This window comes from Perca fluviatilis, chromosome 21 (assembly GCF_010015445.1).
Source record: "Perca fluviatilis chromosome 21, GENO_Pfluv_1.0, whole genome shotgun sequence".
Taxonomy (NCBI): domain Eukaryota; kingdom Metazoa; phylum Chordata; class Actinopteri; order Perciformes; family Percidae; genus Perca; species Perca fluviatilis.
The window spans coordinates 25865811-25880824 of NC_053132.1; the positions used below are offsets into that span (position 1 = coordinate 25865811).

The 15014-nt window shown below is 37.6% G+C and overlaps 1 protein-coding gene across 1 annotated transcript; it reads left to right on the forward strand.

Annotated features, from left to right (window-relative positions):
- The first annotated feature begins 126 nt into the window (after positions 1–126).
- On the forward strand, positions 127–9903 carry dhrs7cb (dehydrogenase/reductase (SDR family) member 7Cb). Its single transcript, XM_039787239.1, has 7 exons — positions 127–293; positions 3448–3604; positions 4821–4933; positions 7426–7636; positions 7757–7849; positions 8565–8726; positions 8905–9903. Exons 2-7 carry the CDS (start codon positions 3451–3453, stop codon positions 9111–9113), a joined length of 942 nt encoding a protein of 313 aa, XP_039643173.1. The 5' UTR covers positions 127–293; positions 3448–3450; the 3' UTR covers positions 9114–9903.
- Positions 9904–15014: the final 5111 nt, after the last annotated feature.

Genomic DNA, 15014 nt, shown 5'->3' on the forward strand with positions numbered 1-15014 from the left:
TTGCACCTTAACACAACTGAGACTCTCACTTGTTAATCATCTCTTCATGCTGGCAACAGTGGGTCATGCCTCAAATACCACATATGTGTGTATTAATGGCTGACTGAAGCAGAAGCTATTATAAGCAGCAGGTTCCAGTGGACAGCAGCAGGACGGACAGACAGACAGACAGAGGAACAGAGCTGTGTGAATGGACGAGGAAGATAGTGGGAGAAGGGCCTCTGTTACCTAACTAAATCCGGAAAAAACAACAGCCAGTCCTGCTGAAGGATTAGCTGCCTGTTCGTGCTGCTGTAAGTGAACCAAGAATAACACAGATTATGTGATTGTGTGTGTGTGTGTGTGTGTGTGTGTGTGTGTGTGTGTCTGTGGTTGCTATAGATGTGCACTCACAAGCTGACTACTAACCCACAGGAATGTGTCAGCCCATATGGGGCTGAGCTGGAAAGCGGGTCTCTGGATATGTCTGGGTTAAAAAAATAGATTCTCCACATTAAATTGATCTTTGTTTGAGTGATCTGGTTTAGATTATTAAAAACCTAGAAACCGATCTTTTAATATTTGGCTTTTCACCATGGATGGATAAGGGCGTCACGTGACACACAGACACAAGAGCTTTCATGCGGGGGAGTGGAGTTCGTGTCCCGGAAGAAATTAAGAGGAAAACACAATACTTTCACCCAGTAAACCGGTTGTTCGATTCCAAGGAGTATTACATAAGGGGACTGCTTATGTAATCTTAACTAGTTGTTTTGGTGCCTAAACTTAGTTAGTCCTGTAAAGTAAAAAGTACTTCAAACTAACTTTTTTGGGGTCAATTCTTTATGTAAACATTTACCTGGTGCATTATAAAATAAATATAAGAGTTGCTTCTTGCTTGTACATTTTACAGCATAAATTATCTGAGAATCTCTTTAATATCCAAGCAAAAGTGGTATTGTAACTGAAATTTCCCTAACCTTATTGTCGAATCGGATGTAATCAAATCAGACCTTGTGAGTTGGCGAATCCCAGCCCTATCTCTAGAATCATCAGAAACACTAGATATGTGGATTAGGTTCAATTCAACTATGTTACAGTCTGTACAATAATCTTTGGCTCATAAAAAAACATGCTGATAAACTTAATGTATTTTCCCTAAGTCAAGCAGGGCAAGTAAGGTCACCCTTTGCTTATAAATGTGAGCCTCTTCCGTTGCCCCCCTTGGGGTATCCTATGACAATATCCTGGACATAGTCAAGGCATTCTGTGGCGGCAGCATGGCCAGAATATATTTAGCTGTTCTCCTCAAACTCACTTATATGGTAAGTGTGTTAGCAAGGCCACCAAATGCAAATTCTTCCCTTAAGGGGCTTAAACGTATAATATGTAATTTATAAAAGCTTTTTTTTTTTTTTTACAAATAAAAGAGGAATCCCTCTCAATCAGCACTTAGAACACCATTAGTGAAGTGTGTAGTGGTGTCTATCTGTAGAGACCCTGCCCTCTGCCTGTATTTTCTCTTGTCTTTTTCTTTTGGTGAGTGTCAGACATTTGTGGGCATCAACAAAGAGCCTTTAGGCCCCATTTGGGTGTAGAAACCACAGCCAATAACAGCGTGCAGGTTGTGCAGCCCGTTTTCATTTCCAACCACCACTTTGCCACTGTCTAACTGACAGACACAGAACAGACAGGATGAAGCACTGCATTCACTTATATTCCCCATTGAGATGTGGGTGTGTTTATTTGTGCGTTAAAACAAAGCACAAATTTCTGAATATGAATTTAATAAATCCAAAAAGAGAGTTGTATTCCTCTGATTCACTGCTTTGTACAGCACTCCCTCTCTTCATTCACTCTCTAGCTCTCTGGACTACTGCTGCGTTCGCTCTCTGGCCCGAGGAGGAAGGGCCAAATTTGAACACGGTTTACAGATAGTAAAGCAATACTCACTACATATTCTACTTTAATACATTTAGAGCAGAAAACTATTGTAGAGTCTCTTTGGATTGGGTTTCAGGAGTGGAGCATCACCATGGTACATTGGCAAGAATGTATGAAGGACAACAAGGGTTTCCATTTAAGCCATTTATTTACTCTGCACACATTCAGGGCGAAAGCAGATGAGGCTTGACGGTTATGCGTTTTTTTTTCTATAAATGATAAACAGAAAAGAGAAATTACAATACAGTTAATTAACATACAACATCAACAAACTTAACGATTAGATACCTAAACAAAACAATACGTATAAGTGCGCTTACCCGAGGGGTGGGCCTATCACTGCTTAAATTATAGAGTACTAGATTAACAGATAAACATTAATTTGACAATTGCATAAGAAATTGAACTAAATCAGGTTATAAGGATACTGGTATTTCCTAAAGGCTACAATTAACAAATCATGTGCACTGCGCACTTACACACAATATTATTCCTATAGTCTCAAGGCAAACAGGCAAGACGACAATTCGGCATTTACCAATATATATACTGGTCAAGAATTAAATCACATCTACTTGCAAATAACCATTAGAGTAACACAACATATGAGGAACGACCACACAACCATAGGATTTATATCTGAATTGTGAGGACAGCGGGCCCTCACATGCAGCCTCATGTTGCTGCCAGCCAGGACAAAGGAAATGGGTGGGACTTATAGAGTAGGCCATGATTAGTAGTGAGTGAAGTCAGGTGAGTTTGGACCATGATTGGGAATGAAGTAAGGTGAGAATGGTTGAGTCCATGCCATGAAAGTGGGTCACTGAATAGTATGGCTCTATTCTACAACTATAGTTTGTCACAGACGAAGCAAGTACACGTACATACACGGTATAGATCTGATATATTTGTCTGAAAGTATCTTTAGATACATGGACAGTACAAATTACAGTACTTGTCATAAGCTTTAAATACAAATCCAGTATTTCCATAGGTTAAAAATTGTTTAAAAAATGTTATACTCAGATTTTCTTTTCTCTCATTGTAGACAGGAAGAGACACATGCTACGGGGATTGTATTGCATTGTTTCACAGCCTGAGGTTCACTTCTTTGCAGAAACTGATTTAGGAAGGTTACTGTCTGACCCATTGTCACACACGTAATTGCTTCTGACAGATCATCAGGAGCAATTACTGTTTTCTGAAGTACACTGATTCAATGAAACATGATAAAAACCCATCATCAATTATTGGTTTCCATCATTGAAACAATACCAAACACAAAATATGAGTTATACCAGGAAAAACTTTAGTGAATTGATTTTTAGCCTTCAGATAACTGAGATGTTGCATGCACTTTTTGTTATGAACCCTGTATTAGTTTACACCACAAATGAGTCACACCTTAGGAGACCTAAAACCTGATCCCACCTGTCCCGTCAGCACAGGCTGCTGGCTCTTCTAATGCAGGTCAGTAGGTCTGTAGCTTTTGCCTGCATTGATCCTCTGCCCTCTCCTCCATAGAACATGGCCCTGCCCTCTGTGATGGTGTTGCCCCTGCTAATTGTCCTGGCGGCTGGGGTCTACTACATCTACAATGAGGTCATGCAGTTTATGTCCAAGTCCTTAGTGCGAAACAAAGTGGTGGTGATCACTGATGCTGTGTCAGGGCTGGGAACTGGTAATCCTGCTTGTGTTTTTAATATTTAACCTTACTTTATTGCCATAAAGATTTTGTTTTTTACCATGTCTGTCAGCAGGATGTTTCAATGGCAAATTCAATGAAACTGAAGACTTGTAATCCTTGGGGGCTAAGGAAAAATTGACTCGTGGTGATATACTGTAGATCTTGGATTTGTGTCATTTGATGATTATTGTATTGTAGCCATGACTAAAAGTAATGGAGACTGACTCATTTCAAAGTGTGTTGCTTTGAAGTGCATGTTTATGGCAATAGTTTGACATTTTAGGGTATACACTTATTTGCTTTCTTGCCGAGAGAGAAGATCAATACCACTCTATGTTAATGAGTGAGCTGTTTTGTTCTCTTTTTTTAAGCTTTGGACAGAGGTAGGCTAGCTCGTTCCTGCCTACTTGGCTAAGCCTCTTGTCTCTGGCTTCATATGTAGAGACATGAGATTGGTAAATGACAATTTGTAATTTATACAGGGCAATATTTCTTGGTTGGAAGCAGCAATTTTCTGGAATCTTGGCTGGTTGCCTAGCAACAATTTGTTGTCTATGTGCCAGGCTAATTTCTGGTCAAAAGCAAAGAAAATAGAATATAATTTTCTATTTTCCTTGGTTGGAAGCATTGGAAGCAGTCACTGTGATGAAAAGAACTCCAGAAAGTCACTGCTGCCACCCAAGAAGTAGTCTAATACATAAAACTACATAACGAGATATGTTCATTAGTGAGCTTTAAAGGGTGCTGGTGGCCATATTTCTTTCCTTTGACCTGAGCCAGGCTAGCTGTTTTCCCATTTTCAGTCTACAGTATAAATATTGTAGAGCTTGTGGCTCTGCTTCTGCTCTCTCCTCAGCCTTTTCTTTCTATTCCCTCCTTTTTTCCTACAACTCTCACTTCTTTCACTTCTCTTGCCCTCCCCTTTCCTGAACCTGACCTAACAATTCAATTTCAGTTTCATCAATTAGTATCAGTTGAACTAGGGACAACATCTTCCCCCCATGAACTCCCAAGAGTCTCTCCCATGTTAGTCCTTCAGGGTTGCTTCAATATTTTAAGCTAAGCTAATCAGCAGCTGGCTGTAGCTTCATATTTAGCATAGGCTACAGGCATGACAGTGGTATACATTTTCTTATCCAACTCTTAGCAAGAAAGCAAATAAGTGTATATTACAAAATGTCAAACAATTTTTTCTTTTGTTTCTGTTCAGAGTGTGCCCATCTCTTCCATAAGGGCGGTGCCAGACTGATCCTGTGTGGGACTAGCTGGGATAAGCTTGAGTCTCTGTATGACTATCTGACTAATGATGCTGACCCCAGAGAGGTGAGGAAATGAAAAAAATTAAAATGATGCATTCTGGTATTCATTTAAGTTTGAAACATCATAAACATGCCATACTGAGTTAACCCTTTCACACTAAAACCATTTCTCTTTTTTGGGGTGATGATTTATCTTTTTGGCAAACTACCCAGCTGAGAAACAAATCTTTCACTACTGCTCCAATAAAAACTAGCCTACCATCTCATGTCTATTAGTATACTCTGGAAACGTTGGCAGTACAGTGACAATTCTTATGGGAGAGGAAAGACTTTTCCATCCTACAAATCACTCAAATAGCGAATTAACACATGACACTGACATGGTATGGTGGGTTTACAGTTTTAAGAAAGAGAATAGCAGGTTCTGTCCTTGTTTTTATCATAATCCTCTGCTATGTTGTGACCTTCCACATCACCACTTCCTCCTTTTGTCAACAGAATAACAGGATATCCTCTCTTACAGCCCACTGTCCTCCATGGATCTTCTATACACAGGACAGAGTCTAGCTATATGGAAAAAGTACATAAATGGATAACAACATAATCTAATAAGCAAACATATGAACTCATGGCTATTTATTAGCTGTTGATGAGACAAAACATATCCATTTCTTGTTACTGTTGAAATTGTTTTCATGTGGATTAACATTGACTGAAGCTCACTTGCCCTTGTTGTTCCCACTGCAGAGTCCATCGTAATTGTGCTTGATGTTTTCACTTCAGTGTATTGGTACTGCCATGACAAACAATATCTGTGAGATCTTCTCAATGTTAAGTAAATATATTTATTTCACTATGTATGGTCACAAATAAGGCAATTATGAACAACTGGATTGCTGATAATACACCTACACAGAATGAATGGGTTACTGAAGCATATGTAATGGTTAAGTTTAAACTGCAAGAGAATGAGATGGAATGCAATGAAACATGGGCACCAGTCAAAGCATTCTTAAAGTGTAGAGAAAACAAAAGTGGAAAATGGAAATATGATGTTTTTGGTGTGATATTTTTTTTTTAAAAAAAAAAAATATATTTTTAAAAAAAAAAGGGGAAAAAGAAAAAGAGGGAAAGGAAAATAAAACCCAGGCGGGGTGATGCATCAATTTTGATGTTGGAACATTTGTCTTGTTATAACTACCCACCAAGTGATTCACTTTTACCAAGAAATCTTTCTAAACAACACATCATTTTATCTTGCTAACGTATATGAAGAAACCTTCACGTTATTACACAATACCTATGTGCCTAGTTAAGTCGAGAAACTTAAAAACTATATATTATTATGAGGCGATTTAAGCCTTTATTAGAAAGTAGACAGTGGAAAGATGACAGGAAATGAGGGGAGGCAAATAGAAATGACATACAAAAAAGTTCCCCGGACAGATGTTGACCAGGAATGGTTTGGTTCATGGTCAGCGCCTTAACCCCTAGGCCACCAGGGCATCCTGAATCAACAAATGTACCTCATTAAAATATGTAAAGTTGCTATGTTATATAACAAGACAATTCCATATGTTTTTGTAATGGGAAAAAAGACTGTCCTTCATTGGCGAGACAAATTGATAATGACTAGTATGAATATTATGCTTAGGATAAGGCATGGTGAAAATATCATTAAAGTACAAATTTGAAGGTTGTGTCAAAATGCAAACAAAGACATAAAATATGACGACATTACAGATACTGGGTACTTCTGAGTGCATCCTTTCCCACATGTTTAGTTTTACATTTCGTTTTTGATGTGGACAAAAGCATATTTTTAAAAACCACCGCCTCACTTTGTTACTAATTAATCAAGTAAAACATGTGCTGTTTTTTAAAACATTAAGCAGCTGTTCAGGTCTGTTTTTTCAGGTGTGGAAGTGGAAAGTTAAAATAAGGAAAGTTGGGTTAGGGTAGTCTAGTCCCGCTAGACCTAGAAAAATCCTAGATTATTGTACATTCTCAAATTGTAATATACATTAAGGTTTATATTTAGACAAGGCTAATCTGGGAAATCCAAACAAGTTTAATTCAACACTGATCATAATCATAGTGGGTAACTACACAACAATCCAAGAAATTCTGCATAAATTCTGCATAAATTCAAACAATGAAATAATAATAATAATAATAATAATAATAATAATAATAATAATAAAAGATAATCCTTTTTTTTTTAGATCTGGATGAGAACCGATACCACTCTCATAGTGGTATCGATGTTCTCATCTAACTCTCAGCAACAAAGTGTATTTTTCAAAATATAGAACTATCCCTTTAAAGTCAAACAATTTTGTAGTTAGTAATAATGAGAAAGAAATGCCATCATAACATCAACATATATTGATATAACCTGAAAACAATTATGTTATAAGGAGAAAGTTACTTGTCATTCTAACAAGAAACTGAGCAAAAAAGTTTTTTGTCATGACAGCAACAATCCAGTCAGATTGATGCTTGATGACAAGAACATATTAGTTTGCGAAGTAATACATTACTATGTCTCCCTAGACATTTGCCCCAAAGCTGGTTATCCTGGACTTCAGCGATATGGACAGCATGGAGAACGTGGTGGCTGAGGTGGTGGAGTGTTACGGCTGTGTGGATGTGTTGATCTGTAACAGCAGCATGAAGCTGAAGGCCCAGGTGCAAAGTGTCTCCCTGGAAATGGACAGAAATATAATGGACATTAACTACTTCGGCCCCAATACTCTGGCCAAAGGTGGGCTGGACATTCCTGAGAAAATCTTCACCAAATAGGCAACCACTACTATTTCTATGATGATGGTTCTTAGTGATCTTTTTTTAATCAAAATGCTAATATATCAAAATCATGTGGCAGGTGTTCTTCCAACAATGATCTCAAGAAGATCGGGGCACATTCTGCTGGTCAACAGCATCCAGGGAAGACTGGCTGTCCCATTCAGAAGTTCATGTGAGTTGCCAATAAAATTCTTTATGAGCTTTTCTCAAGATTTTTTTTCTTTTTTTTTTAAGATTATTTTTTGGGCATTTTTAGGCCTTTATTTGATAGGACAGCTTAGACATGAAAGGGGAGAAAGAGGGCGAATGAAATGCAGCAAAGGGCTGCAGGTCGGTGTCGAACCCAGGCCCGCTGCGCCAAGGACTGAGCCTCCGTATATGGGCGTATATGCACTCTTCTAGGTGAGCTACACAGGCGCCCTGGGTTAGTTCACCTTATTCGGAAAACAATATTTGCACACCCTTCTTTTATTGCTAAAAACGGTACTAAAGTAGATACTATTACTTTATAGTATTTATATCTATAGTAAGTATTAAGTATTAGCAGTAGTAAGTATTTTTTAATCATAAAATAGAAGTAAATGCTGTGAGTGGATCACTTCATGAGTATGTGTTTTTTTTTATGTTGTGATGAAATGTCACATCATTATCATCATCTCCTGATTAGATAACTAGTTTATTAGGCACACCTAGATAAAACTAATGCAGTCTAATACAACAGTCCTGCAATAAATCCTTCCTTCATGAATGTATAATGTTCCGTTTTTGTTTAAATTGTTTTCGAGAGGTGTTCAACTGTATTGTCATTTTGGAGGATGTAGTCATTTGTGCGAACAAGAGTTCATGCAGTGTGTGTGTGTGTGTGTGTGTGTGTCGGCACTTGTCAGACGCTGCATCTAAGCATGCGGCGCAGGCCTTCTTCGACTGCCTGCGGGCTGAAGTGGAGGAGTTTGGCATAGTTGTTAGCACCATCAGTCATACCTTTATCAACGCCTCTGACCCGCCACCTGGGGAGGAGCCTGCCCCTAAACCAAACACCCTGGCTGCATGTGAGTAAAAGAACTGGTATGGAAGTGACTGAAGTGGTAATATACATATATATATGAAAAGTATTCATAATCAGTTTATGGGAAATAGATAGGAGGTGTGAGGGCAATTTTCAAATGTTTGAAATATCCATTTTTTTGTAGTACATTGACACATCTAAATGTATCTATTCTTCCACAGTTATCACCAGCCAGTTGACCCACGGTGTGCGCCCGTCAGTCCTGGCCAATGAGATTATGCAAACTGTGAACAGGAAGAAGAAGGAGGTTGTACTGGCCCACCCCATCCCTAGGGTGGCCCTCTACCTCCGCTCCCTCTTCCCCTCCTTCCTCTTTGCTGTGCTGGCTGCTGGAGTGAAGGACTCAGTCCTGGCTGAACCGATGCAGTAAGAGAAAATCTGAAATGGAATCATAAAGAGATGTGAAATAAAACAAGAATTGTTTGGAAATTGTAGACATGTAATAGTATATGCTTGGTTGGCACAGCAGGGGCTTTAGGGGCATGGCTACATATATGCTAGAGCCCTGCACGGGCCCAAAAATCTAGGCCCTGGCCCAGCTCTGGCCCGAGACGCTCAGGCCCTTGGCCGACAGCTTATTAGAATTTTCGGCCTGAGCCTGAATGGAGCCAGTGTTTTTTTCTTTTTCCTCCTCCCCATAACACAGCCTACACTACTGTTGCAGTCATTAAAGTAGTTCAGTTTTGCATTTCATGGCAAAGTGGTTATATTTTGTTTAATTTCTTGATTAATTTAATTTTGAAAGAGTTTGGAGCCTTTCTTCCTTCTCTTTCTTGTAAATTAATGCTTTTGTTTTATAAAGTTCCTCCCCCAGTAAACTTTGAGCGTCAAACACTTCATTTCCTGCATTCTGGTGAATTTTTGGTGTTTTTTCATCTTAACAACAAATCTATTAGAGAATGTTTAAATTTACATGACAGTCAAAATCACAACAAATCACATTTTTATTTTTCACACTCCTGTTTTGTTCTTTAACCCCATATGTAGCACAGGAAGACTCATAGTTAGTGGCCAAGTCTGCCATTCCCACGCTGTATTTAAATTGCCTTTACATGTAAAACAATGTATTCTTGTAATCCAGCCTCACTGTTTACTGTTATCGCCTCCTACCGCTGTAACAGAGCAAACAGCAAATCAAATAAAAGTAATCTTGCATTTTGCCATGTGTTTTTCACTTGATCAGAATTACAGATTGATGTAATGCACTGTATGTACGGAAATACAGTACGTGGTGTTCACTGTTAGTATTTGCAGATAAAAGACCCAGTGATAGGATATTTGCAGGGATATGCAGTGGTCCATTTTGAGGTACTTGTACTTTACTTTAGAATTTCAATTTTATGCTACTTTATGGAAGCAACAAAAAGGATTTCAATCTTGTAAGCAACTAAATAACTATTTGTGAAATGTATACTCACTTCACCTATCTGAATTTATGTTTATTCCCCTCTTTCAGAAGATAATATGAATTCAGACATAAAATACAAGTGTTCAATATTCAAAAAACTTCATTCAAGTTGCTTAGATTTAGTTCGTAATTTTCATGCTGAAAGACACCAATATTGAATATTACAATATTTAAACTTGAACATCCAGGCTGATGAACAATCAAGCTTGAATGGAATTGATCAGACATTTGTCTTCATCTTTATCATATGATCAACATTGTAGTTATTCATTTATTCATTTTAAAAGTATTATGTAATATATATAAAATGTAATATATATATATATGTATAGTTCTACTCCACAACATGAAAGAAAAAGAATGTGCTTGTTACTGTACTACATTTATCCAACAGCAATAAGTACATTATTATACAATTAGTATTTTACATATAACGCAAGCGTCAGTCTATAAAATATTATATAATTGTTACAAATTAAACTGCCCAACAATATATCAAAAGGGCAAACTAGCTCAACCTCAACCAGCTGCAACATGAAAATGCAGTTAATACAGCTGTAATAATAAATCATGTAGATTTAGCCAATAATACTTTAAATATAAACTTTTGGGGGGATTTTTCTATTGTGGTTTTTATTACTTTTACTTAAGTAAATAATATCAATATTTTTCTTCCGAATGAAATAAAAGTAGATTTTAGGTTATTCATATCCATTATTTTCCATATCATCAGAAGGCAAGGGTTTGACTGAATGGATTATTCCAGTATTCTATGTTTATCACACACTAGAGTGAAGCATGGAATGTTTTCGATTAGGAATGGCTTTCTCCGTATGTCCTCTAGGTGGCAGCAATGTATAGGTAATGATACTGTCTGACTCGTGATGCTGAAGAGATCAGCCTTTGCAGACCTCCTTTCACTATCAATTGTTACCGGTTTCTTTTTTCCAATTGCTATACTTTTTCAAAACTGTTAACACAGTAACACATCTACCTCACACAATTAGCCAAATAGTGCATTTTCTGCTCAAAACCACATTTTGCTCATTAAATACCAACTCTACCTTAAAAAAAAGTTCTCTTCATACACTAACTCTATCAAAACACAAACCTGACCCAAAATCAAATAATTCAGTCAAATCACTAGCACGTTTTCCCTCCCAAAAGGAACAGATAGTCAATCATAGTACAACGACTTTCTAAATACTAACAGTTGATGACATTACAGAAACTGCATTACTTTTCATGTTTCAGTTCTACCTGCATACAATAGACAATGTAAAATCCGTTGCTTTTTGTAATTCAGTTTCCTTTTACTTTAAACCACCCTATATTTTTGGCTTGAGGGTCAAATGTGTGCATTTTTTGCAACAAACTATGTAAAAGTGAATAAGTCATCTTTACTTAATAGAATCTACAATAGAAAACATTTTACATGACAGAATTGCGGAAGTAAAAGCTTTTACTATTAGCAACAGGAAATTGCAGCCAGTGATCAGCATATCAACCTATGTGGCTTTTGGTTAAAAATGTGTAAGAATAATGTCAAATACACAATTACAGTGAAACAAAAAAGGCACAGAAGGTAAAAAAAAAATAATGCACAGTCCTGTTCTAATCCATGCAATCTTCAGCTTTTGGCAACATGTTCTCATTCACATCACATCTTACTGTACTGTAATGTTGTCTCGGATAGAAACAGATGCCTTATCCACCCCTGGCAGTTTTCAGCTGAGATGTCTCTGCAAAGACATTTGCTCATGTGGCAGATGATCATACACCTTCCACCTATTGGAAGAACAAAATTCCTTAATGGGGTTAAAGAAAGGCGAGTGGGGAGGGGGGTAGAACCATTCTTGGATGGGCAGTAAACCTTTCTTCTTCTGGCACCAGTCGGTGGTGGAGGTCATCTAAAAACAAAAGAAGTCACTCAGTCTTGTAGGGACCAATCTGTCATTTCTGCGGGACCAAACCAGCACTTGAGATTGCAGCACACAGTGTAATATTTGCTCCTCTCTGACCCAGCACATCAAAGTTGGCCCTTTTCCCGATGACGTTTCTTCCCCGCCGAATCGTCTTCTCAATGTTTCAATGTTGATTCAGAAATGCTTATCAGCTGTTTCAATATTGAGTTTGAGCTGCTGTTGTTGCAGAAGTAGAGGCTTTGTACAATATTTAAGGTTTTGAACATTATGTCTTAAATTCTGACGTGTTGTGTGCAAGCATTTGTAAATGAGACAAGAAATATCCATAATTTTGGTATTGGGCAAGCTTGTATGTAATGAAGAAATTAACATTTTAGAAATGGGTTAATTGTGTTAATGGTATGGCCTGAACGGAAGAATTTTGAAAATGTGACTACGGATTGGATAAAAGGATGTTAAAAAACTGTAATTTCCGGCAAGGTGCCCCAGTATCTTCTGTTCTTCTGAAATATGAATTAACCCTAAATTGTCAACTATGAAACAACTGATGAATAGACATGAAATAATGAACTCTGAATTTTTGTGAATACTATTCATTGGCTCCTCTTATGTGAAATTAAAAATAAAATTAAAACAATTGAAGGTTTCTTTAAATAAATAATTTCTCTACAAAAAATGCTGTATACGAAAGACCTTCAGTCAGCTATGACGTTCACACAGATGCAATACGTCCTTTTACGTGCCCCCTCAGATTTATTGCACTCTTCACTTCAGGGCTGGAGGACAGAAGCTGCTGTCTGCCTGGTATTATCCTCTAAGGATTACATTGGTGGGATCAATGCTGGTCCATGTGCATTTGTATTTGGTGATTACTTGATCTATAAACTATATTACTATAATAAAAAATTTGGTTAATTCTCACATTATATCACTCCAACTCTCTGTGACAAAAGCCCATCACATTTCTGTGACGTAAACGAGGAGTAAATTTAGAGCAAGCAGCGCTTGGTGGGGGTGGGGGGGGGGACTAATGGCGTCAAGTCCAGCTGGTATGCGTGAGTCTGTCCTCCAGGTCACTCTTCTCTAGGGAGTTAATCTTTTGTTTCCAGGGCCAACGGACAGGAATGTGTCTCTAATTTTCACATGAATAAATTCAACTTCATGACATTTCCACCTGCCATCAGGAAGGATTTCTTTAGAGCACTCAACTGGACTCTGCAAATTGGCATTTTGATCTAATGCATTAACATGTGTCACACAGCACAGCCTGATTATGTATGTTTCATCGCATGCAATGGAGGTCAGCCCCATATATTAATTGTTTAAGAAGAGTTTCCGGAGAGATCGTAAGCATGTTGGATCATATCAGCCGTGAAATTGTCAGATTCATCTCTGCTTAAATCAAACCAAAATGCATCGAGGTCTGCAGAATGATCTAAGCCTAATAGTTTCTCTCAATCATTTGTCTGGGCTCTCTGTTGAGCAATATGTTGATAAGGCTCAAACCCTGCGGCTCAAACACAATGAAGTTGATTGTCCTGAAGCGATTTTCAGAGTGATATATCCTAAATGCGAGTCATTGACTTATATATGAGAAGCACCTCGCAGGGACATCTTTGGCTCAGAAATGGTCTTTTCATAAAAGAGGTGATCACCCTTATCAATATTTAAAACTCAGATTATTGACACTAACCTGATTTAAGGAGGTTACGCAGAGGCCATTGTAATGATTCCCTAAGCTTTCACATACAACACCTGAGGGGCTGGCTCTTACAATAAAATATTGGTTGATACTGCTATCAACGTTATTGCCAATGAGTATTAAGGTAATGTCTGCACAGTGGGTTTCTCTTTGTCCATCTGTTGCTGGGGATATTTGTAATCTGCCCTGTGGTGTAACTGTAAAGAGAGACATATAGACACAAATGTGTCGAAAACGACTATACTACAACTATACCAAAAATAACTTCAAGAAATTACATATTCTATTTTTGTAATGTTCTCAATGATTTTTTTTGTGTGCAAATAAATTGCTTTTACAAACACAGCTGGCCTGAGACAGAAGTGAAATAAATGGCTGGTTTAACCCCTACAGCATCAGGGTTCAAGTATGAAAGTATGAAAAATAATTTAAAGATTACTTTAGGATTACTTTTGAATATCCATGTATATTATACTCAATTTAAACTTAATTTCAATATCATTCAGCTTTGTATAAAGTAATTACACTCCCTTTATTATATAAAGGGGAGACTCATGGGTACCCATAGAACCCATTTTCATTTAGATATATTGAGGTGAGATGTCACGGGACTCCTTTAAAAATCCCTCGCCACACTTTAGTCTAACTTCATAGTATTATTCAGCCCCCTTCCTGACAAGCTAGCATTACATGGTTGGTACCACAGGATTCCCTCAGTAAAGATCTTCTAGTTTTATATGATACCTTGATATCTTCACTCTACCTCTAGTGCCTGCTACAACTCTGAAAGACCAAAAGTCGGCCAGGCATGCTGGCGGGCCATCGGAGTGGCAAGGGGATAAATTTGATTATAATTTTAACTGCCTCCTTAATAATTTTTTTGACACTGACCCACAATCATTGTGTGAATACTATATTATGGGATGAGATACGCTGCTTTTCAGAGAAAAATGAAATATAATTTCAGTTAACAGTAGAGGTCTTCAAACCAATATGGGAATTGAAAAAAATAGGTTCAAGTAGTGTTGCTTTCGTCAACGAAAATTATGTCGTCAACAAACCTTTATCACGTGACGAAAACGTAAATGCTGGTCATGTGACGATGACATAATTAAATGTATAAAGCAATATTGTTGACGAATAAAAACGAGACTAAACGTGGTTTACAAAAATAAAAACTATGCTTAAATGTCTCTTCATTTTCGTTTACCAAAACGAGACGAGACGAAATGTTAC